This window comes from Schistocerca gregaria, chromosome 4, assembly GCF_023897955.1.
Source record: "Schistocerca gregaria isolate iqSchGreg1 chromosome 4, iqSchGreg1.2, whole genome shotgun sequence".
Taxonomy (NCBI): domain Eukaryota; kingdom Metazoa; phylum Arthropoda; class Insecta; order Orthoptera; family Acrididae; genus Schistocerca; species Schistocerca gregaria.
The window spans coordinates 130600154-130626059 of record NC_064923.1 but is presented as its reverse complement, the minus strand read 5'-3'; the positions used below and the strand labels follow the sequence as shown (position 1 = coordinate 130626059).

General features: G+C 42.6%; 1 protein-coding gene across 1 annotated transcript in view; it reads left to right on the top strand.

Moving 5' to 3' along the window:
• The first annotated feature begins 245 nt into the window (after nt 1-245).
• Nucleotides 246-25906, top strand: part of LOC126266650 (ES1 protein homolog, mitochondrial-like) — a 37307-nt gene continuing 11646 nt past the window's right edge. The window contains exons 1-6 of the mRNA XM_049971042.1: nt 246-351; nt 4507-4622; nt 9071-9211; nt 12211-12356; nt 24903-25066; nt 25356-25432. Of these exons, the coding sequence (XP_049826999.1) occupies nt 4521-4622; nt 9071-9211; nt 12211-12356; nt 24903-25066; nt 25356-25432 (630 nt within the window). The 5' untranslated portion in view covers nt 246-351; nt 4507-4520. The remainder of the gene's footprint in view (nt 352-4506; nt 4623-9070; nt 9212-12210; nt 12357-24902; nt 25067-25355; nt 25433-25906) is intronic.

Genomic DNA, 25906 nt, shown 5'->3' with positions numbered 1-25906 from the left:
AAGAGGGCTTAAATGATAGCGTTCTACGAAGGATAATAACATCATGGCCTTAGCTCCTTATGTAATCATTATTTCTACTACTGTACTTTACTGTTCAGTGAACGTCTATGAAAAAGAGACTCGTTCAGATATTACCATGACGAGAGACTAATTCCTTATGAAAAACAATCAACTATTTTAGAACTTTGTACTAACATATTTATAGAACTTTCAAAGCTTCGCTCTAAACTTTTTGAACAGTGGAAGTCAACCTGGTCGCCACCACCTGCTGGGGACACTCCAGCGATCATGGTCGGCGGCAGGCGATAGGAATTTTAAAAACAACCCCAGGTTTTCGTAAATGTTGGTTTGGTAAGTAATTATTATTATAATATACTTAAGCTGCTGTAACTCCGCATTATAAATTTTATTAAGTAAAGTTACTTTCAGACTTTATAAATCACAATTACTGTGGGAAGAAAAGTTTACTATTAACAGAGATATAAAACTAGGCTTTAGGTAAAATAGGTTGACTATTCCTGTTTCAAACTCTCGCGCTATCTTGAACCATACAGGAAGGTAAGCTCAATTTCGATATATCTTTCGATCCATCGGCAGCACAAGACGACTATGCAACTACAACGGCAACGCCGATGCACAGTGGGTTAGGTTAGTACTGATTTGTTGACATTGCGTAATTACCGGCGTATGCTATGTGTGGATTGTGCTAGCTGTGCAGTACACAGTAGTATTTCGTAAGTCGCTAAGGACAAGGTAATTGACTGGTGAGAAAATTAGACACTGACATTCCTTTGAAAATCGCATATTTAAAAGGCGTTTGTCATTGAGCATATGGATATAGCGCGAAAGTATGCCATTCCACATTCGAAAACAACCTAAAATAAAGCACCAGCTTGCGTGCGCTGTGACAAGTAGTGTCCCTTGGCTTTAAAAAAATGCATAGACATTTTCTAAACTGAGGGCGTATCTGCCTTAATGTCATGTGTCACACAAATCGTCGACTGCAATTTAGGGCGCAGTGCTGTTGAGTTGGACTGCCAAGGCTTCCCAGTATTAGCCTGAAATTGGCGAGGATTCCATGATTCAGTAAGGCCAGTATTGCCGGATATTTCAGAACTGTAATACACGTTATACGGATATACGTCACTCCTTGGCTCATGAAATACTCGATTGTTCTTAGTTTTGGATGTCCTGTGCACGCTCTTCGTGGTTTATGATACCTCGCATGATTTTGCTGCGTTTGTATATGTGTATCGGTGTCCAATGATTCAACATTGAATGAAATTAAGCTTAATGAGAAGCTCAGACAGGCAGGTACTAGACATGTTAAAATATCAGAAGATTCTCTTAAAAACAAAGTGAAAAATTATGTTAGTGTATTGCAGCCGAATATCAAGGAATTAAAAAAGTAGACAAGCATCTTGTTTGTTTTGAACACTTAGAAATTGAGGGTGGAATAGATGTACCATTCCTGTCTGAACGTTATATAGTCACAAGTAAGGAAAAGGTAAATGTAGGTGGATATAAGCAAGCAGCACACGGAGTGCGAAAAATTTAGACGCTAAAAGTTTTTGTGTAGAGCAACATGTAGTAGCATGTGCGTCTGAGCTTAACTTCAATAATGGTTCTTTTATAATTGTAGCTGTGTATAGGTCCCCATTAGGAAGTTTTCAGCTATTTTTGAAAAAATCTTGGATTCTTTGTTGTGCTACCTGTCACAGGGGGAGCAAATCATTGTTTTTTTTTTTATTTATTTTCCAAGCAGATTTTGTGAAAGTGTCTGACAGAAAGCATGACCTCAAAATATTACTTGTTTCTTTCAATTTTATGTCAGTTATTGATTTTCCTACTTGTCTTGTACAGGAAAGCAGAACACTGATAGATTATGTGTTTATAGACCAAGATAAATTTAATCAAACACAAACTTTGTTACGAATGGCCCGTCTGATCATGACGCACATCTAGTTACAGTATCTGAAATAGTGCCATGCAATAATGCAAAATAGTTCTCCAAAATAGTGCATTCAATTAACAGTTGAAAAATTTAGGGAAAGCTTGCAACAGTTAGACTTTTACTTAAAAAAACCTGTGTAACATAATTGTAAGAAACCATATAAAAAGCTGTGGCTTGCTTAAGAGATAAAAGTACCTTGTAAACAGAAAAGGAAAATTTATCTTACAGCTACAAGGAGTAATGATCCAGAAACAGTCAGACACAAAAGCTGCTGCACTGTATTAAGAAAAGTTAAAATCCAAAAGTATGTGTATTATGTTTGAAATTAACACCTCTGACAATGAAATTAAAACAATTTGGAATATCTTTAAAAGTGAATCGGGGCAACTGAGAGCACAGGTACACTGTATTTTATCAAACTCAGTGAAAAGTTTATTAACAAAAAGTCAGAAGTAAAAATATTTTTGATAAAAAATTTTAAGTGTTTTGGAGAAAATAGAACTGAAACTCACTTGCACCTCTTCTAATGAAGGAGAATAATATTCACTCAAAAGCATAAGCTCACCTGGAATTGATGGCATTTACAATATAGTACTAAAAGCTTGTTCCCAACAGGTAAATAGGAGTCTCAGCCACATATATAACAACTCACTGAAACATGGCATTTTTCCAGATAGACTGAAACATGCTATTGTTAAAACCATTGCATAAAAAAGGGGATAGATCTGATGCTAACAACTACCACCCAACCGCATTTCTGACAGCTTTATCCAAAATTATTTAGAAAGTAATGTATTAAAGAGTACATTCACATATTTGTAAACAGAAAATATTAATAAAATGTCAGTGATTTTCAGAAAGGCTTTTCAATAGAAAATGCTGTATATGGTGCCACTGATCAAATATTAATTGCTCTGAATTACCGTAATCATCCATTCTGATATTTTGTGTTTTCAAAGGCTTTTGACAGTGTGGTTCATGAAATTCTTCTAGATAAGTATTGTGATATGAGAGGGACAGTGTACAAATGCCGTTATCCATATTTAATTGTGAGAATGGAGAATGTTGAAATTAACAGTGCAGATGATCTGCAAAAAATCAGCAGAATTCTCTAATTGAGGAGTTGTCAAGAATGGTGTCCCACAGGGTTCAGTCTAGGATCCTGTATTGTCCTTGATGTAAGGGGTGTTCAAAAAGAAACAAGCCAGAGGTATAATTACAGAAACCAGTACCTGTATGTTAGAAGTATTGGCTCTGGCTGTTGAGAGACTTGTCCCACTGTGACACAAGGCGATGAATGTCTGTCTCATGAAATTCCCGGGGCTATGATGATAACCAGTTCCACCCGTACAGCTGGACATCATAGTCAGAGGTGAATCATTTCCCCTCAATCTTTTTAAGGGGACCAAAAGTAGCGTAATCACAGTGAGAGAGGTCCGGACTGCATGCAGGGTTGCACCATTGACTGACTGAACTGAAAGAAACATACTGATGATCTGCTGAAATGCTTAGGTTCAACTACTTACACCGAGCGAGGTGGCGCAGTGGTTAGCACACTGGACTCGCATTCGGGAGGACGACAGTTCAATCCCGTCTCCAGCCATCCTGATTTAGGTTTTCCGTGATTTCCCTAAATCGTTTCAGGCAAATGCCAGGATGGTTCCTTTAAAACGGCACGGCCGATTTCCTTCCCAATCCTTCCCTAACCCGAGCTTGTGCTCCGTCTCTAATGACCTCGTTGTCGACAGAACGTTAAACACTAACCACCACCATCAACTACTTACACTGTTAGTGGTGTTGCAAATTTTGGTGATAAAAATATCAGTGAATTAGCCTACTGTGCTTATTTTTCATTCACTGCTTTCATATGGGACCATGTTTGGGATAATTCATCATTAAGGGAAAAAGTATTCATTGCACAGAAACATGTAATCAGAATAATTGCAGCAATTTAAGGAACATGTGTTATTCACAGTATCTTTGCAGTTCATATGGTCACTTATAAAATTTGTTATTAATAACCCATCCCAGCTCAAAAACAACAGTAAAGTGCATGGAACGAAGGATGATCTTGACTATTCTGGATTAAATCTGACTTTGACACAGAATGGGGTGAATTATGCTGCCACAAAAGTCTCTGGTCATTTGCCAAATAGCATTAAAAATGTGACACAGCCAATCATTGTTTAAAAACAAATTAAAAGAATTTCTGAATGACAACTCCTACTCAATACATGAATTTTTAGATAAGTATAGCTTTAAATTAAGGAAAAATTTTAAAAAATATCATGTAAAGGAAACTTTATTTTGAACACACCCACCACTATGAAATGTCGTATTCATGATCTATGAAACAAGTATTAATGCAATGTGATAACCATTCATTAAATTAAATTGCATATAATAGTTTAGCCTACATGTATTATGTAAATATTATCTTAAAATATTAAGACAGAAACATGTGGATGGTGATAATTAAAGCAGTATATTTAAATGTGAAGCATTCATACATTTTCATATGATACTGTATTTACACAAGATCGCATTTGTAGGACACGGGAGAAGCATGCTGCGTTTCATAGTACCAAATGTCAATAAGCTAGTTTTCCAGCAGTACGGATGTACTGCAGCATTTTCATCTGCTGCTTCATCCAAGACCATTGCTGTGGTAAGTACTAAGGTTTTCATCCACTTAGAAAAAGTGCACTATATACGTTGCGTAAACCATCTTTATTATTGACAAATTGCTGTGACCAGGGGTGTTAGGGAGTGGGGGCACTGCTGCCAGCATGCAGACAGCCATGCTTGACAAGCCTCTGCATGTAGTTGGCAGACTCCTTGTCATTTGGCTCACGGAAAAATCAACCTAAAAATTAATTTTTTATACCTACAACCTTTGTTTTTCTGGCTAACCCAGCAATACCTTCTTACTCAAAATATGAAACCAATTAGGAAAAGGATTTACCAAGATCTTCATAACATGATCCGACAGACACAATCCCACTCTCTATGTGATATTGATAATTACTCACAAAATGATTATATGAATTGAGAGAACTACATAATACTTACACTATAATTCATGACCTCGCTCAATACCTTTTTCTGTTCTCATAAAGCATGTTACTTATGCTTGTGTTGTATTTGTTGTCCTGCTGATTTGTACTGTATTAGCTTCACAAGTCCTAAATCATTGTGAGATGAGCATTGGATGAATAAAGATGAATAAATAAATGATAAAGCTGGTTCACTTCTTAATCAGTGACATCATCGCCAGTAATATTTTTATTATTTGTAGAAATATAGCCACTAACCACTGTTTATTTAGCTTTATTTAGGCTGAGATGTATTTCTGGTTTTCACCCAGCTTCAGTTAGTGAGTGCAATTGATCAGTGAAAATCCAAAACATGTCTTTCCATGAATAAAGCTATATGAAGCATCTGAGTTCTGTATTCTTTCCAGTAATTTAATTCATAGCCAAAGTGCGCAGTCTCAGTTATTATACATAAAACAATGTGTTTTTTAAGAAGAATATGGTGGCAAGCTATGCTATCAGTAAGTCTAAGGTACATTAATTGGACACACAATTTACACTTGTGGATGAAACAGAAATTGAAAGTTAATGTATGAAATGAAATGCAAAAGTACTAGAAACTTGGCCCGCCCGGTTGGCCGTGCACTCTAACGTACGGCTTTCCAGCCGGGAAGGACCGCCAGTCCCTGGCACGAATCTGGCCGGTGGATTTGTGTCGAGGTCCAGTGAACCGGCCAGTCTGTGTATGGTTTTTAGGTGGTTTTCCATCTGCATCGCCAAGTGTTGGCTGGTTCCCCTTATTCCTCCTCAGATAAACTATGTTGGCGATTGCTGCGCAAACAAGTTCTCCATGTACACGTACGCCACCATTACTCTACCATGCAAATATAGGGATTACACTCGTCTGGTGTGAGACGTTCTCTGGGGGCGGGGTGGGGGGGGGGGGGGGGGGTTCCACTGGGGGGCCGAACCGCATAACAACCTTGGGTTCGGTGTGGGGAGCGGCAGGGGGGGGGGGGGAAGTGGACTGCCGTAGTCGTTGTGGGGTTGTGGACCACTGCGGCTGTGGCGGGGATGGAGCCTCTCCGTCGTTTCTAGGTCCCCAGTTAACGTAACATAGCATTACTATACACTATTTTTTTCCTCCAAATGGCAAAGTTCCTCAACAAAGGAAAATACGGGGAGTACTACCCAACATTAATCTTCGCGCCATGCAAAGGTGTATGATACAGATATTGATGTTAGTGGCAGTGAAACTGAAACTAAACTTGGATTAATTGAATGCCTAGCAGATGTAATACAAAATTTGAAACTGAGTTAGCCCCTCTTTAGGTCACAATATAACATACATCACCGAAACAAAATGTGTGTCCAATTGCTTGAAGAAAGCACAGATCACATCCATCTACAAGAAGGGTAGCAGAAGTGACTCAAAAAAACTTTCATAAAATTGCAAAGACATCCATCTTTTGTGGGTTCTTAAAACATATTCTGACCTTAAACATGACATATCTCAAACAGAATTTGTCTTCTCCATGTCATCCAGCATGGATTGTAATCTTGTCATGGAATGTCCAACTCTCTTTCAACATACAGTATCCGGAGTGACTTATATGAAGACACTAAGGTAGATCCACTATTTCTTTACTGTCAAAAATCATTTGACACTTACACTTTTTAATGAAAATAAGTTTACATTAAATATCAAAAGATATTTGTGTGATTGGAAGGGAGTGTAGGACACCTGTTTTGGGTTGTATCTATACAATAAACTTCTATTTGGTGTGCCGAGGGCCGCACTATATTTGTTGTGCATGGAGGTTCCATACTTGAATGGAAGAGGAGGAAACACCAATACATAGTATGTGGTAGAAAACACCCTCTGCCATGTACTTTTGTGATTTGAGGAGATTGGATGTAAATTTGATGTAGAATAATCATATTGCTTGCTTCTGTAGAATGAAAGTTTTTTCGCCTTTGTTGCAATGCCGCAAAAGATCATACCGTATAATATGTTGTATATCATTACAGTCACACTTGAATTGACATGGGTAAGATTAAAATTGTTACGGAGAAAAAATGTTTAAAATGGTGGATTAAAGTAAGTGTTTGATAAGGCTTCACTAGCGTACAACCGAAGTGTCACTGTCTGGTTGGCCTAGACCTCAGGGCATACAACAGATCAGTCTTGTCACAGTAACTAACATTAAAAAAAAAAAAGTAATACACTCGCAACAGAAATATTGTCAGTGTTTTAGCTGATTTCTGTTTGTACTTGTGTGATGTCACATTCCACGTCATTGTTATGAGACCAAGCCAAAAAAGTTCAGTTGATCCAGTGAAGCAATCAGGAACATCACACACACTCTCATTTTGTTAGTGCAAATTTGTACATTTCCTAATATTTAAAGCAAATTCTCAATTTTTGCAAGGACAAACTGAAGGGAAATGAAGCAGAAGATGAATGATGAGAAATTAGCAGTGCACTCTTATGGATACTGTCATTACAAATCTTCATGTATCTAATTTGAATTCTGGAGTGGAATAGTGAAGCAGATGGTTTCAGTTTTCTGCTATGAATGAGGAAGTACTAAGCTAATTAGAAGGAAGCTTTCAGTTTAACATCCTATTGATGTGGTTGTTAAAGATGTAACAAATGCTTGGACAGGGATATTGGCAGTGTCTTTGTCACAGAAACCATTCCAGCATTTGATCCAAGCAGTTTAAGAAAACCACTGTAATCTTGAAGGCCAGATGGGAATTTGAACAGTGGCCCTCCAGAATGAGTGCAGTGTGTATGTTAACCACTGAGTCACTTCACCCATTCAAACTAATAACCACTTTGTTTTGGGGTAGTGATTTATTCCATAGTTGCATTGCAAATTATTATTATTATCATCATCATCATCCTTATCTAAGGGTCCATTTTTGGAACAGTGATTATGCCACTTCTCACTATTTGAGAGTGTGCTGACATATCTGTATTAGCTGAGTCAGTATCCATTAGTGATCCTGTTTTGTATGGGTTCCCCACACTTCAATATTGAGGAATATTATTGGATGAGCCATACAAGTGTTTTTTCAGCAGTCTCCCTATAAGCTGAAGTGTGGCACCTGATTCACTTAACAACTGAGTGTACGTTGTTGTTCTATTCCATGTCCTCAGATTGTGACACCAGGTATTTGTATGAGTTAACCGATGTGGCTCAGATATCGTGGTCATAGCATACCATTTTTTCATTTTTCTAAGTGCAAAGTTTTACATTTCTTTATATACAAAGGAAATTCTCAATCTTTGCGCCACCTTCATCTTATTGATTGGACTAAATATTTGTGCAGCTTTTTTGGCTAATACTTTGTTAGCCATAACTGCATCTGCAAACAGTCTGAAGTTGCTGTTAGCCATAACTGCATCTGAAGTTGCTGTTAATTTTCTCGGCAATGTCAGTAACACACCGTGAAAAGCAAGTGTCTCCATATACTTCCCAGGGGCACATTTGAAGTTACTTCTATGTCTGACGACAATTCTACATCCAAATCATGCTTCATCCTACTTGCCAAGAAATCCTCAGTCTAGTCATAAATTCTGTATGAAACCCCTTGTGATTGTACTCTCGTTAATTAGTGTTTTGCGTAGTACAGAGTCAGATGCTTCTCACAATTCATGAAATACTTTTATCTAATTGCCTTGCTCTCAACATATCATTTCCTTTATTTATGTGAAGAATAATCTGTAAACTTGTGAAAATATACCTCTGTCAAGATGTTTTACCTTCAGTGTTTCTTTCTGGGATAAAAAGAGCAAATAAAAACTTATGTACCACATTCATAATTAGTTATATCTTTATTTTAATGTAATGGTCTTAAAACCTTGATTTATATTTGTCAATTTCAAGCAAATTATCAGCCCCTACGAAAATAGAAACCTCAGAGCAGTAATTAAAAAAGAAAAATAAGAATTTTATCTTGTATATTATGGAACACAGTTTATATTCCTTTTATTTATCTATTTTACATTTATCTTTGATTATGAGATTCTGTTGTACCAACTTGTTCAGCACTATGATGCACCTTTGTGCAGGTCTTGTCTGGTTGTGGTGTCTATGATGGCTCAGAAATACATGAAGCAACTGCTGTACTGGCCCATATTACAAGGAAAGGGGCTGAACCTGTTGTGTATGCTCCTGATGTAAAGCAGATGCATGTCATTGACCACCAGAAGGTAAGTCAACCATATAGGGCCTACATTATCATAAGTTATGTTAGGTGAACTGATTTTAACATTAGTGTATTCAATCCATAAATATCACTACTGAAGCTGTAAATATCTTTAAACATATTAGTTTGATCTTGCACTTTAATCAGTCTAAAACTGAATTGACTTACTGTCTCTGTAGTATTTTGCACAAAATACTTATTGCCAGTGCTTATATTATGACTATTGGTATTCTTTATTATTTCCTGTACCTTATCAGTAAGGAAAGTATCACACAGTGCATCATGCAGATGACTACATCCTGTTTGTTGCTGTTACACACACTATTATGTCTTCCGATGGCTTACATCTTTTTTTCAGATGTGATTATTGTAGAATCATTCTTTTTACATTACATTTCTTTTAAGACCTGGCTGAATCTCATTTCGCTTTCTAAGTGTCAAAATTGTGCCCATCTGCAACGTAACATGTCTATTTTACAGTAAGTATCAGTCTACCTTTCCTACAGTGTTGAACTTTTTTTTTTTTTTTTAATTACATCAGAGCCTTACTTCTATAGCAGTCATGAAACACTAATTGAACACTCTTAATTATCACCATCTGTAAATCACACACTTCATTGAATTCAATGTTTTACGAGGAAAGGGCATATTAACAATAGTGGAGAGAGTGACTACAAGGTCATAAACTCTGTCAGTTGAATATTCTCAAACTAGTCTGCATCATCTGAAAGAACCTTAAATGTAGTCAGGTTCTGCTTATTTACCAAATACCTTATTTCTATTGGCAGAATACCAGGTTAGTTTCACTGTTTTGTAGTTTCACAGAACTAGTACCAAGCAATCAGATGCAAGAGTCTTCATTATATATGAATTTAGATGTTTTAATTAAAATGAGATAACTGTAGAGTTTCCTGTGCCCAAGGCTGGTGGTAATGTTATTTCAGTGGTTGTGATTTAAAAACCAACAGAATTCACAAAGTTACTTACATACATGTTGTAATTGATAGGTGACTAAAAGTTTAAATTGAAATTTCCACAAATAATTATCCCTCCTCTGTGTTCGTGGTTAGTAACAATAAATATTGCGTGGACTCCAGTTTATACAGTTACGTTGGATAAGCTTTGCATGTGGGTCAGACACAAGAAATTGATGGTTTGAGGTATAAGGAATTGGTAGCAGGACTAATAGACGGTCTAGGATATGTAGTTTGAGTGGGCAACACAACAGTGCTTTGAGAGCTTAGGATAGGATTCTGCATTGGATTTACCTCATCTCCGGACACAGTGAGGTTACTTGAAGAAGAAACTGTGGAGTCTGCTTGTGGATTAGGCAGACAGGAAGTTTCCTGTTTGTAGAGGTTGTAGCCAGTATATCAGCACATTCTTAAACTCCTGCTTCCAAGGGCTATAGGTGAGGGCCTAAACTTATTAGTGGAAACTCTTCCCTAAAAAGTATGATATTCTCCCAAACACCTCCTAGTAGCTTAAGCTGAAAACTAAAACTGGGAGTGAACAGCTGATTTACATAGTGAGACTCAGAAGGCTTATCTGATGCATCGCCTTGCTTTATGGAACCACAAAATGGTTGGAAGCAGGAGTACATGTGCTCTATGTGGCTATTATTACTACAAACAGCAACTTCTACTACAGAGAGTAACTGTGAAGTAGAAGCAGCAGCATTCCTAGTAATAAAATTAATGAACTGAAAAACTGCCTTTCATTGGATGTGTGAGTGATTTGTCTGCTGATGACAATGTTTAATTATCTCTGTATGCTGATACCAGGATTAATGAAGGTAGGCCTGTTGAAACAAATGCTAGGAATTATATTATGGGCTGGGCTTTCAGTGGGTTGGAACATAAAAAATGTAAATTGGCTCTCGCAACATATAATAACGAGCATGAAGTTGTCAACTTAGGATTACAGGGGAAGAGATATGATTCAAACAAAATGCTTTTCCCTTGGGGGGGGGGGGGGGCTGTGTAGGAACCGCCTGGTGACACAACAGAATCGCCTACTGGACTTCGGCATTTATTCTGTGAAGAATGTTATTTACGATGTGTTTATTCTTTGGTTTTGTTCTAGTGCTATACCGTCGTCTTTTTTTTTTTTTAAATATATCTTGGCTTTGGCATTGTCCCTGTGTTCAACGATATGCAAAAATAAAGTTATATTCTTGAACGCATTAGTGTCTTTCAAAAATAATTATAATTAGCCTTAGTGGCTGTAGTCTTACTTTATGCAAAGAGCAGGAAATGGTACCACTGAGCTCTACAAGTGGTTCACTGATTTTGTTGTATGTTCCAAGTTGACTGAAATGTAGCCTAATCTTTCTGTTTGTAGGGATAAAAAACTGTCTGGATGCAAGAAGAAACAGTATATTGTGTTATCTTATTGCAAACCAAGTATCGTGGTAACAAATTTGACTTCACAGGGAATATGTGTATTAAACTTGTCATAATTTAGACTGGGTAACATTTACTTCATATAGACTCCATAATGGATCGAAAATGAGTTTGCAGTACCTAGGTGGACAACCTTTAATCTTAATTTTGATGACTTTGGGAAGAATCTCCTACTAATGATTTTGTAGTTGAAGTTACAAAGCTGGCAATAAAACCCCAACATTACTGCAAAGTATAAACTTAATTTAATTTTATGAAAAGGATAGTTGCTACTCACCATAAAGCGGAGATGTTAAGTCATGGAGAGGCACAACGAAAAGACTGTCACAAAATAAGCTTTTGGCCAACAAGACCTTTTTCAAACACACACACACACACACACACACACTCACTGAAAGTTAGAAATTTTTAGATTTGTTTTTGTGGTCTGTGTGGTCAATTTAGTCGCAAACAATTGTTTTTCTTCAGTGTTTTTTTTCTGTGCTAGTGTAAATCTCTTCAAAACATTCCTCATATGAATTTGTGATTATATTTTGTAACATCCTCCAAACATGAAATCGTCTACTATTATTTTTTGTAAACATTTTATCTTCTTTAGGGGTCTCCAGTTGATGGAGAGAACAGGAGTGTTCTGAGTGAATCGGCCAGAATTGCCCGTGGCCCTGTAAAGCCATTGTCAGAACTTACTGCAGATTCTGCATCAGCGGTAGTCTTCCCTGGTGGATTTGGCGCAGCAAAGAACTTGTAAGTAAAGATAGTTTGACACTTGTGTTGAGGGTGGTTAAAAAGTTCAAAGCTCTGTCAGCTTAGAACAGAAAGCCAAACTAAATTTCTGTTGAGTGAAATGGATTGTGTGTCTAAGACTAGTTATTGAGTGTTTTCCCAGAAAGCTGAGAAAATTTGGTACTTTCTTATATTCATGACGTTCTCTCTAGCAAACAGACATTAATTCCACTTCAGGTACAAGGATCTGAAAAATGTTTACTAATTTGTATCTAAATACTCCACTTTGTTTCCAGATTCCAATTCACTGTAAGAGAGCTGAAAGCATATTTACAGATAAATGAGGTAGCTGTGAAGCTAGTAAGCATATGCCACTTGTTAAAATTGTTTGGCAAAAATGTTTTCTGAAAACAAAAAAAAATTGTCTTAACCTTTTCAGTTCTCTCTTGCACTGTCTATTGCATGAACATTTTTAATCTTGCTATTTAGTGATATTCTGTAAATCACTATTAGACCTGTCTCTTCACAGGAAAGCATCTTAGAGTAAGATTTCTCACTTTTATATCTACACCCATACTCTGCAAACCACTCTGAAGTTCATGATAGAAGAAATCTACCACATGTATTGGTGTTCCTATCCATGCCATTAGCATATGGGGTGTGGGAAGAACGACTGCTCAAATGGCTTTGTACACTACATCTACATCGATACTCCACAAGTCACTGTACAGTATATAGTTGGGGATATCCTCTTCCACTACTAGACGTTTCCTTTCCTGTTCTGCTTGCAAATAGAGTACGGGAAAAAGAGTGTCTGTATGCCTCCATGTGAGCCCTAATTTGTCACCGAGTGGAGGTGGCACAGTGGTTAGCACACTGGACTCTCATTCAGGACGACGACGACAGTTCAATCCCGCTTCTGACAATCCTGATTTAGGTTTTCTGTGATTTCTGTAAATGCTTCAGGCAAATGCCAGGATGGTTCCTTTGAAAGGGTGTGGCTGAATTCCTTTCCCATCCTTTCCTAGTCCAATGAGACCGATGACCTCGCAGCTTGGTATCCTCCAAATTAACCCAACACCTAATTTCTTGTATCTTATCTTTGTGGTCCTTATGTGCAATGTATGTTGGCAGCAGTAGAATTGTTTGGCAGTCAGCTTCAAATACTGGTTTTCTAAATATTATCAATAGCGTATCTTGAAAAGAATGTCGCCTTCCCTACAGGGATTCACATTTGAGTTCATAAAGGATCTCCATAACATTCACATGTTGTTCACACTTCCTGGTAACAAATCTAGCTGCCCGCTTTTGAATTGCTTTGTTGTCTGCCTTCAATGTGACCTGGTACAGATCCCAAACACTTAAGCAGTACTTAAGAATAGGTCACAGCAGCGGTACAGGTGAAGCACTGTTTCCTAAAATTCTCACAATAAACTGAAGTCAACCATTCGCCTTCCCTACCACAGTTCTCATATGCTCGTTCCATCTTACATTGCTGGCAACTTTATGCCCAGATATTTAAACAGCTTGACTGTGTCAAGCGGGATACTACTAATACTGTATCTGAACACTACAGGTATGATCTTCCTACTCACCCACCTCCCCTGCGGGTCTGGGGGTTAGAATAGGCCCGAGGTATTTCTGCCTGTCGTAAAAGGCGACTAAAATGAGTCCCTCCCCCTCAAGGGGTAGTTAGCGCCTGCGTCTGGAGACGGACGGGTTCCCGACCTATAGTTGCGGGCATTTAGGTTGGGGTCACTTCTTCTGGGTTCTGCCGTCCTTGGGGTCGGTACTTGCGGTTCGTCTCCATCGCACGGGCTTACTGACGCTGGCCCCTGCCCCTCGCCTCCGCCGCCGTGCCCGCTCCGCCGCCTGGCCCGCGCCTCCGCCGTGCCCGCTCCTCCGCCGGGCCCGCTCCGCCTCCTGGCCCGCGCTCCGCCGCCGCCTCCGGGCCCGCGCCGCCGCCTCCTCCTGGCCCTCGCCTCCGCCGCCGCCTTGCCCGCGCCTCCGCCCGCCGTGCCCTCGCCTCCGCCTCCGCCTGGCCCGCTCCGCCTCCTCCTCCTGGCCCGCGCCGCCTCCGCCTCCTGGCCCTCTCCTCCGCCTCCGCCTGGCCCGCTCCTCCGCCGCCTCCTGGCCCGCTCCTCCGCCTCCTCCTGGCCCGCGCCGCCTCCGCCGCCTGGCCCTCGCCGCCTCCTCCGCCTGGCCCTCGCCTCCGCCTCCGCCGTGCCCTCGCCTCCGCCTCCGCCTTGCCCGCTCCTCCGCCTCCTCCTGGCCCTCGCCTCCTCCGCCTCCTTGCCCGCTCCTCCTCCTCCTCCTCCTCCTTGCCCTCGCCTCCGCCTCCGCCTCCTCCTCCTGCCCTCGCCTCCTTGCCCTCCTCCTCCTCCTTGCCCTCTCCTCCTCCTTGCCCTCTCCTCCTCCTTGCCCTCGCCTCCTCCTTGCCCTCTCCTCCTCCTTGCCCTCTCCTCCTCCTTGCCCTCTCCGCCTCCTTGCCCCCTCCTCCTCCTTGCCCGCTCCTCCTTGCCCTCTCCTCCTCCTCCTTGCCCTCTCCTCCGCCTCCTTGCCCTCGTCCTCCTCCTCCTTGCCCTCTCCTCCTCCTCCTTGCCTCGCCTCCTCCTCCTCCGCCTCCTCCTCCTCCTCCTTGCCCTCTCCTCCTCCTCCTCCTCCTCCTCCTCCTCCTTGCCCTCTCCTCCTCCTCCTCCTCCTCCTCCTTGCCCTCTCCTCCTCCTCCTCCTCCTTGCCCTCTCCTCCTCCTCCTCCTCCTCCTTGCCCTCTCCTCCTCCTCCTCCTCCTCCTTGCCCTCTCCTCCTCCTCCTCCTCCTCCTTGCCCTCTCCTCCTCCTCCTCCTCCTCCTTGCCCTCTCCTCCTCCTCCTCCTCCTCCTTGCCCTCTCCTCCTCCTCCTCCTCCTCCTTGCCCTCTCCTCCTCCTCCTCCTCCTCCTTGCCCTCTCCTCCTCCTCCTCCTCCTCCTTGCCCTCTCCTCCTCCTCCTCCTCCTCCTCCTTGCCCTCTCCTCCTCCTCCTCCTCCTCCTCCTCCTCCTTGCCCTCTCCTCCTCCTCCTCCTCCTCCTCCTCCTTGCCCTCTCCTCCTCCTCCTCCTCCTCCTCCTTGCCCTCTCCTCCTCCTCCTCCTCCTCCTCCTTGCCCTCTCCTCCTCCTCCTCCTCCTCCTCCTTGCCCTCTCCTCCTCCTCCTCCTCCTCCTCCTTGCCCTCTCCTCCTCCTCCTCCTCCTCCTCCTTGCCCTCTCCTCCTCCTCCTCCTCCTCCTTGCCCTCTCCTCCTCCTGGCCTTCTCTGGTCTCTGCTTCGGCGTTTGAGACATTCTGTCCTTTCTTTCCCTCTCTCCTTTCTTTTTCCTCTGTTTCCTTCATCCCTGTGCGTGCCTGAAGGCCGACCCACGTGTTCGCACGCCTTAGCCGGTGACGGGTTAACGCGTAGTTCCCCGCCCTGGGTAGACAACTAAGGCACGCACGTACCCCCTGGTAAAGGCCAGGCCCAGGGAAGGGTGATTGCCTGAGCTGACACCTTCCGACCATGCCAATTGATCCCTCCGTCCGTTTCTCGCGAGGTGTGACCTGAGGTGTGAATAATCACCTAAGGCGGGAGTGCCCTCTGAGAGGGTCCCCACAAGGAAGGACCGCAGAGATGCTGGCAATCATGGGAGATTCCTCCGCAATGGATTTTTCTTCTTCTTCTTCTTCTTTTTCTTTTTCTTCTTCTTCTTCTCTCTCGACTTCTGCCCAAAAACAGAAACTTGACCAGCCAGCAGTGACAAAAGTACTACCGCCTGCCCCACAGTTCCTCGTAGTTTCTCGATCTGAGGATGGAAAGGATTTTTCCTCTGTCAACCCTTTTGTTATCCAGAAGGGCGTAGATGCCATAGCCGGATCAGTCAAGTCTTGTACCAGGTTGCGTAACGGTACCTTGTTACTAGAAACTGAGAGCACCTTTCAGGCACAAAAACTGCTTCGGGCCACACTCCTGTACACGTTCCCTGTCCGGGTGTAGGCTCACCGCAATTTGAATTCGTTTCGTGGTGTGGTATATACTAGATCTCTCGACGGATTGACTGACGAGGAGATTCAGTCTTTCCTTGTTGAGCAAGGCGTGACGGCTGCCCATAGGGTCATGAAAAAGGTCAACAATGACCTTGTACCAACCCGGACACTTTTCTTGACCTTTGACAATATTCAGCTGCTGTCGCGCATCAAAGCGGACTACGAGGTTATTTCTGTTCGCCCCTATGTCCCGACACCTACGCGCTGCTACCAGTGTCAGCGTTTTAATCACACTCGCCAGTCTTGTTCCAACGCGGCTAAATGTGTCACTTGTGGCAGGGATGTCCCTGAGGGTGACTGTCCACCTCCGTCTCCTCGTTGTGTGAACTGTCAGGGTGACCATGCAGCGACCTCCCGCAACTGTCCCATTTACAAGGAAGAACGCTGTATCCCAGAAATTCAGGTCAAAGAGAAAGTGTCCACCTCAGCTGCTTGCAAGCTGTTTGCTAGTAGGAAGCCCACGCTGCTCCCAGCGGGGAAATACAGTACTGTCCTCGCCTCTCCTTGGACTACCAGGGAGGTGGCGACGCAGACATGTGATCTGACCTTCAGCACTACGGTCGTCCGTTCGGCCAGTGCTAAGATCGCCCGGTCGATGTCTCCTCTTCCTCTTGTCACCCCTCAGACACAAGCACCTTTATGAGCTTCTGCCAAGACGAAGACCCAGAAGTCAGATGCACGGGCCTTCAAGAAGGAACCGTCTCGTGCAGACCTCCTACGTACCTCGAACTCCCAGCCATCGACCAATACTTCCACAAAACAACCTTCCAAGAAGGCTCATAGGAAGCACAGTTCTCCTTCCCCGCCACGGCGCATTTCTTCTCGTGCGCCACCCAGCGGTTGCCGCCCCAGGCCGTCATCCGTTTCGCCTGGCCACACCGCTGGTAGCCGAACATCTGGCTGTTCACCAGTGGAGGAAGCTCCCCCTCCCAGCCATCTTAACAAGATGGCCGATGAACCTATAGAACAAATGGACGATGACTGTCCGCCTACTGCTAGCGGCGGCAGTGCTCGCTCGTAGCCGGGCCCTCAGCGGCCTTCGAGATAACCCCTTCTTGCATCTTCTTCTCACAATGGCACTAATTCACTGGAATATTCACAGCATTCGCTCCAACCGAGAGGACTTTAAGCTGCTGCTCCGCTTGCACCGTCTGCTCATCGTAGCCCTCCAGGAAACGAATCTACGCCCATGCGATCACATTGCCTTGGCACACTACACCTCTGTTTTTTGACCTACCCCCTGTGGCAGGTATTCTGGCTGATGGAGGGGTTATGTTGCTGGTCCAGGATGATATCTACTATGATCCCATCACATTGCACACCGGCCTGCAGGCAGTTGCCGTCCGCATTATTCTCCCCACTTTTACATTTTACTTTTGTACCGTTTACACTCCATCGTCGTCTGCCGTTACCAGGGCAGACATGGTGCAAATTATTGCTCAGCTAGTTGCAACATTTTTGTTAACTGGAGACTTCAATGCTCACCATCCTCTTTGGGGCTCTCCAGCATCCTGTCTGAGGGGCTCCCTGTTAGCAGACGTTTTCAACCAGCTCAATCTTGTCTGCCTCAATACTGGTGCCCCTACTTTTCTTTCAGACACATCTCACACCTATTCCCATTTAGACCTCTCTGTATGTACTACCCAACTTGCACGCCTGTTTGAGTGGTATGCACTTTCTGATACATATTCGAGTGACCACTTCCCGTGTGTTGTCCATCTCCTGCATCATACCCCCTCTCCGTGCTCAACTAGTTGGAACATCTCCAAAGTGGACTGGGTATCTGCTCTTCCAGGGTGTCCTTTCAGGATCAACCCTTCACAAGCTGCAATAGTCAGGCCACACACCTCACGGAAGTCATTCTCACTGCTGCTGAATATTCCATCCCTCACACTACTTCTTCTCCACGTCGCGTACCGGTCCCCTGGTGGACCGCAGCATGTAGACACACTTTACGTGCTCGTCGACGTGCTTTACACACCTTTAAACGCCACCCTACAGTGGCGAATTGTATCAATTAATAAAGATTACGTGCGCAGTGTCGTCGTATTATTAAAGAAAGCAAGAAAGCCAGCTGGGCTGCTTTCACAAGTACCTTAAACAGTTTTACTCCTTCTGTTGTGTGGGGTAGCGTGCGCCGGCTATCTGGCACTAAGGTCCACTCACCAGTTTCTGGCTTGATGGTCGCGAATGACGTCCTTGTGGCCCCTGAGGATGTCTCCAATGCCTTCGGCCGCTTTTTCGCAGAGGTTTCGAGCTCCGCTCATTACCATCCTGCCTTCCTCTCCCGAAAACAGGCAGAGGAGGCTAGGCCACCTAACTTCCACTCCTTGAGTCGTGAAAGTTATAATGCCCCATTCACCATGCGGGAACTCGAAAATGCACTTGCCAGGTCACGGTCGTCCGCTCCAGGGCCTGATTCTATTCATATTCAGATGCTGAAGAACCTTTCTCCTGCGGGTAAAGGTTTCCTTCTTCATACTTACAATTGCATCTGGATTGAGGGACATGGTCCCGCATGCTGGCGTGAGTCTATTGTTGTACAGATTCCTAAGCCGGGGAAGGACAAGCACTTGCCTTCCAGTTATCAACCCATCTCACTTACCAGCTGTGTCTGTAAGGTGATGGAGCGAATGGTTAACTCTCATATGGTTTGGCTGCTCGAATCTCGACGCCTACTTACCAATGTACAATGTGGATTTCGTAGGTGCTGCTCTGCTGTCGACCATCTGGTTACCTTGTTGACCTTCATTATGAATAACTTCTTGCGGAAGCACATGACTGCACCTGTGTTCTTTGATTCGGAGAAGGCTTATGACACCTGTTGGAGGGCGGGCATTCTCTGCACCATGCATACATGGGGCCTTCGCGGTCGCCTCCCTCTTTTTATTGATTGGATTGACAGTTCAGGGTACGTGTGGGTTCTGTCCTGTCAGACACCTTTCGCCAGGAGAATGGGGTGTCACAGGGCTCAGTTCGCCATAGTGAGCAATCCAATGATGGATTGCCTCCCAGCTGATGTATCAGGCTCCCTTTTTGTGGATGATTTTACCATATATTGCAGCGCGCAGCATACATGTTTCCTGGAGCGCTGTCTTCAGCATTCTCTTGACCATCTTTACTCCTGGAGTGTCGCCAATGGCTTCCGTTTTTCTGCCGAGAAGACGGTCTGTATTAACTTCTGGCGCTACAAAGAGTTTCTCCCACCGTCCTTAAGATTCGGTCCCATTGCTCTCCCATTCGTGGAGACAACAAAATTTTTAGGTCTTACATTTGACAGGAAACTTAGCTGGTCTCCACATGTGTCATATTTGGCTGCCCGTTGTACCCGTTCTCTAAATGTCCTCCGTGTTCTCTGTGGTCTACTTCGCCTATGTCGGTCGATCGTCCGCTCCAAGCTGGATTATGGGAGCTTCGTATACTCCTCTGCACGGCCGTCCATCTTACGCCGCCTCAACTCCATACAACATCGGGGTTTACATCTTGCGATCGGAGCGTTTTATACTAGTCCCGTCGAGAGTCTTCATGTTGAAGCTGGTGAATTGCCACTCACCTACTGGCGCGATATACTGCTTTGTCATTATGCCTGTCGGCTACTGTCTATGCCCGACCACCCATTGTATCGTTCCTTTTTTGATGACTCTCTCGATGGGTTGTATGTCTCTGCCCTGCTACCCCCTGGAGTTCGCTTTTGTCGCCTCCAACATCTTGATTTTCCACTCCCTGCAACCTTTAGAGTGGGTGAGAGCCACACGCCACTTTGGCTGCAGGCTCAGGTTTGCGTTCACCTTGACCTCAGATCGCTCCCAAAGGAGGTTACCCTCGGTTCGGTATACCATTCCCGTTTTATCGAACTTCGTTCGAAGTTCATTAATATGACCTTCATTTATACAGATGGCTCTAAGATACAGATGGCTCTAAGACCAATGACGAGGTCGGGTGTTCTTTTATTGTTGGGGCACAAAGTTTCCAATACCGGCTACATGGCCATTGTTCGGTCTTCACAGCTGAGCTCTTTGTCCTCTACCAGGTTGTTCTTTACATCTGCCGCCACCGACATTCTGCTTATGTCATCTGCTCCAATTCTCTGAGCGCCATCCAGAGCCTCAGTGATCCGTATCCGGTTCACCCTTTCGTGCACCGGATCCAACGCTCTCTTCAGCAGCTGGTGGACGACGGGTCTCCAGTTAGCTTTATGTGGGTTCCTGGCCATGTCGGTATCGCTGGGAACGAAGCTGCAAATGCCGCGGCCAAGGCTGCGGTCCTCCAGCCTCGGACGGCTTCTTGTTGTGTCCCTTCATCAGATTGTAGCAGGGTCATTTGTCAGCGCATTTTATTGCTGTGGCATGTCGATTGGGCTGCACTTACGGACAACAAGATTCGGGCCTTGAAACCTCTTCCCGCGGCTTGGATGTCCTCCACACGTCCTTCTCGGCGGGAGGAGGTCGTTTTGGCCCGGCTGCAAATTGGACACTGCCGGTTCAGCCACCGCCATCAACTGACGGCAGCGCCGGCGCCATTCTGTCCATGTGGGCGATTGCTGACGGTCCGCCACATTTAAACGTCCTGTCCGGATTTTACTACACTGCGTCTTGATCTTGGCCTGCCATGTACTCTGGATGCCATTTTAGCGAATGACCCAGGAGCTGCTGCTCGGGTTCTTTGTTTTATTAACTTGACACACCTGTCTAAGGACGTTTGATTATGCTGTTATTTTTTTAAATCCTACACCTGTTAATACGTCTTTCATAATGTTGTCCCTTTTAGTTGCTGTTTTAACCTTGTGCCTCGCGGTGCATTCCTAACTTAGTCAAGGCGCTAATGACCATTGTAGTTGTGCGCCCTAAAACCACAACAAAAAATAATAATACTTGTCCACATTAATTACATTTTTCCATATAAAAAAAATCTGCAGGCTGGTGCCCACCAGGTCCACCAAATCATTTCTGTATATAGAGAACAGCAACAGCCCTCACACTTCCCCGGGCACTCTTGATGAGACCCTTCCCTCTGATGAACACTGGCTGTTGAGGACAGCATACTGGGTTCCATTATTTAAGAAGTCTTTGAGCCACTTGTGTATTTGTGAACTTATTCCATATGCGTGTACCTTTGTTAACAGCCTGCAATGAGGCACCATGTCAAATGCTTTCCAGAAATCTAAAAATGTGGAATCTGCCTGAAGCCCATCATCCATTGTTCTCAGTATATCTTGTGAGAAAAGAGCAAGCGGAGTTTCACATGAGCAAAGGTTTCTAAAACCATATTGATTTGTGGATATAAGCTTCTCTGTCTCAAGAAAGTTTATTTTATTCAAATTGAGAATAGGTTCAAGGATTCTGTACAAAGCAGAAATTAGGGATATTGATCTAAAATTTTGAGTCCGTTTTTTACCCTTCTTATACACTGGAGTCACTTGTGCTTTTTTCCAATCACTGCGATTTTGTGCTAGGCAAGAAATTCAGGAAAAAAGCAGGCTAGGCAAGGGGCCAAAGCTGTAGAGTACTATTCGTAATATCGAACTGGGATTCAATCTGTAACTGGAAATTTATTTGTTTTTAACTCTTTCAGTTGTTTGTCTACACCAGGGATACTTATTACTATATCGTCGGTATGAGAGTCTGTCCAATGGTAAAATGATACTATGTTTGTATGTTTCTCCCATGTGAATGATTTCTTGAATGTAATATTTAATACTGTGGCATTTGTTTGGATTTAATACTTTGGCACTTGTTTTGCTGTCTTCAACTGCCACACCAGATTGGTCAACAATGGACTGAATGGAAACCTTAGAACCATATAGCGATTTTACATAACACCAAATTTTCTCAGGTTCTCTGCCAGACCTTTTGGTAAGGTGTTGTAGCGGTAATTCTATGCTTCACATATAGATCTTTACAAAGGTGCACAAATCTCTACTAAACTTCACTTGTAATTATTTGTGCATTCCCTTTTGAATGGAGAGGGCAACAGCCTGTGCTTCCTCAGCATCCTCTGAATTTCATTATTAAACCGTAGTGGGTCTTTTTCATCCTTTTTCCACTTCCTAGACACCCAACTCTCCAGACCACGATTTACAAGCTGCTTCAAATTTGCTCACAATACCTGTACATACATTGTACTGGAACTGACTGATGCTGATCCACTTTCTAAGTGAGATGCTAATAACTGCTTATCTGCTGTATCTAGCAGAAACACTCTCCAAGCCTTCTTGACTGATCATAGTTGTTACAGTGACGACATGATTGCCAATGCCAGTTTCTACACTGATGTTGTTGAGGTCTGGCCTATTTGTAGCTGCAAGGTCTAAGATATTTCCATTGCATCTGAGCTGCCGAACTAGCTGCTAAAGAAAGTTTTCAGAAAAGTGTTCAAAAGTAGTTCACACTACTGTCTGTCTGTACCCCCCTACAATGAACCCATAGACATACCAGTCTATACCTTGCTGTTTGGTTCCCTCCCCCAAATCAACCAACCAGCCAAGTAGTCTACACTCGGTAGGCTACAGTCGCCTCCAACTAGTATTGCATGATCTGGCTATCTACCCTGTGTTGACTATATACTTTCTTTGAATAACTCTAGAACTGTCATAGCAGAATCAGGTGCCTGCTAAAAACAACCAACAATTAAAAAGGTTTCACCTACACCTGTTATACACAACCAGATAACTACACTGTTGCACTCAACTTTGATCTCAATAGAGACAATATTTTTGTCAACTGCAATCAACACTCCCTCTCCTATGGCCTCTAATCTGTCTTTCCAATATACTTCCACAACTCGCCAAATATCTCAGAACTTTCCACTTGGCGTTACGTCCAGCTCTCGGTCCCAAGAATAATTCTAGTGGGAGAACTATTTCTAGAGGGCAATATAATCGGGAACTTCATTACGAGTACTTTGACAGTTTACTGATAAAATTATGTTAGTCAGTGTCCCTAATCTGAATGCTATTTGACTTTCCTTTGTGTAGTGCAACCCTGACCTCCTAAGGGGAGTCCTACAAATCCTCACACATTCTAAGTTACAAAAAGATGAGATTAAACCTCTTAAACAAAATAACACTACATGGTAATTTGTCTGATCTCGGTCTTTGTAGTCCCAGAGGGTATGATACACAGGAGGCAATAGCATATTCCTCACTTAATTATGGTGACTGAGACTAAGAAAACTTTAGCAGGCTTGCAGGCCTCTATTCCCATACATCTCTGGACCAGAAAAACCTGCGACCATTGATACTATTCTATTTAGTATATGTTAAGTATCTCCTGTCAGTCCTATTTGGTCTTCCACACGTAAGAAACATTCTAACATGGGTTGGTCAAATGCTTGGTTCACAGTTTCCTAGTAGACTAGAAAGATTCCAAATAACATAAGTCTGTCACCTGCTTTGCCTAAAGCTGAGCTCAAATGACTTACGTGCTTGTACGTGTCCATCACAGCCAACTACCACCACTGAAAAGAAACTTTTAACATGATACACCATTTTTTGAAACAAATAATCTCAACTGAAATGATTGTATTGGTAGAGGTGGGGCCAAGACAGTGACTGGTAAAACAGCAGGAATAGTATTACTAATAAAAAATAAAATACCAAACTGTAGTTCCAGCCACTCAGTTCTGCATAGATAAGCACTTAAAATAAAGGTGATTCTGCCAAATCTAAATGGGTTCTTAATGAAGCTGTAAAAAAGTCAGTTACGTTAAATCATGCCCTCTTCATTGCTGACTGTTTTCATTATTGTGTGAAGGTTATGGGAGGAGGCATAAAGCACGTGTGCTCTATACTGAGCTTAGATGTTCGTCTTGAGGTAGCACTGTAACAAGACAGTTTTGGATTGTTTGTGTTGCTTGAAACAGGATTCTCAGCATATGCAGCTACAAAACAAAATACTGCAATAGACAGGATGGTGAACCTTACATGCATCTTCACCTGCCTCCTTTCAAGCCTGACATTAAACAGTTGGTTAAGAAAAAAAAGAAAAATGTTGTTCTTCTCATTAAATAAAAGCAATTTTGTCAATCTACAGTGAAATCAGTACGTTGTTATTTTGTGTATTGTGTAATTTTTGTATAGTGTTGTTGTCAGTAGGGTATGGTGTATGATTTTCGTGGCATGATTTTAATTAAAGAATGAACATAAAACTAGGTTTTGTTTATTTCAGTGATCTGTAACATATTAAGTGCTCCAAAAGGGTTCCGCCGCCAAAAAAGTATGAGAATGTCTGCTCTGCATAGTTGATATTAATACCTTATTTTTACAGTAGCAAGTCGCAAGGTTGCAGTTTGATATTCACTCTGTTATTTATTTGTGTATTTTATTTCTTCTCATGCTGTGTGTTAGCAGCTATGTTTGAACTTTTCATGTGCTCAGTGTTGTGTGACTGTGGCATCATAATGGAGTGTTTGCAATACAGTCCAGCTCTTTCTTTTAATGTTCACTGTTTTGTAAATTTTGTAACAGGTGAGTTCAATTTTAGTGCAATGTTATAAATCACTTTTTCACTTCTTACTCAGATGTGACTTTGCCGTGAAAGGAGCAGATTGCAGTGTAAATCCAGATGTGGCAAGAGTACTTCAGGATTTCCACAAGGCAAAAAAGCCAATTGCTTTGTGCTGCATAGCACCTGTCCTTGCTGCAAAAGTTCTGAAAGGTGTTACAGTAACATTAGGAAAGCAAGGTAAGACTCCCATTTTCCAAAATTTGCGTGTGTTAATTCCTTTTAATTTGTTAGAAATCATCATTTTATTTACGTATTGGTATGCTAATGAAACCCTATGAAGAAGCAGATGTGTTAGATTTGCTAGTGTGCATTTAAAGTTTCAGCTGCCAAACATTGTGCCATACATTCACAATTTTGTTTTCAGTCGATGTGCTAATAAAACTGCAATGTTATTAAACAGTTGTGGGTTGCTTGGAATAATCAGTACTAATTGTGAATGTTTGCCTCTTTTATTTTCTGTGATCAGATGACGGCAAGGGCAGCTGGCCACATGCTGGAGCAATTGATGCTGCAAAGGCAATGGGCGCCAATATCGAATTTAAGGTATGTAATTTCATGATGATGATTTTGCGAGCAAAGTTGAAGTTATTATCCTTGTAATCTGAGAATATAGTTCTCAAATGTAGCATATAGTCCTCTATAAGCATGTCTGTCTTAAAATTTCCAGTGTGTATTTTGATGTACCAGTAAAGCATCATTGTTTTTGTTTGGAGCTTGAGAGATAAACATATGGTGTGAAAAAGGCTGTGGAGATTGTTGGTCTTGCTTTTAACTCTAAACATAATAAATGAAAAGCACCAGTCTGCTTTTGTTCTATAATATTACTTTTATTGTTAACCGGTTTTCGGCTTACAAGGCCATCTTCAAACATTTACTGAGTATTATCACCAAAGATGTTAATGTTTGCAAATAACATTGGAAGAGAATGTTGTTCGCAAACATTGTAACTTCTTTGGTGATAATACTCAGTAAATGTCTGAAGATGGCCTTGTAAGCCGAAAACTGGTTAACAATAAA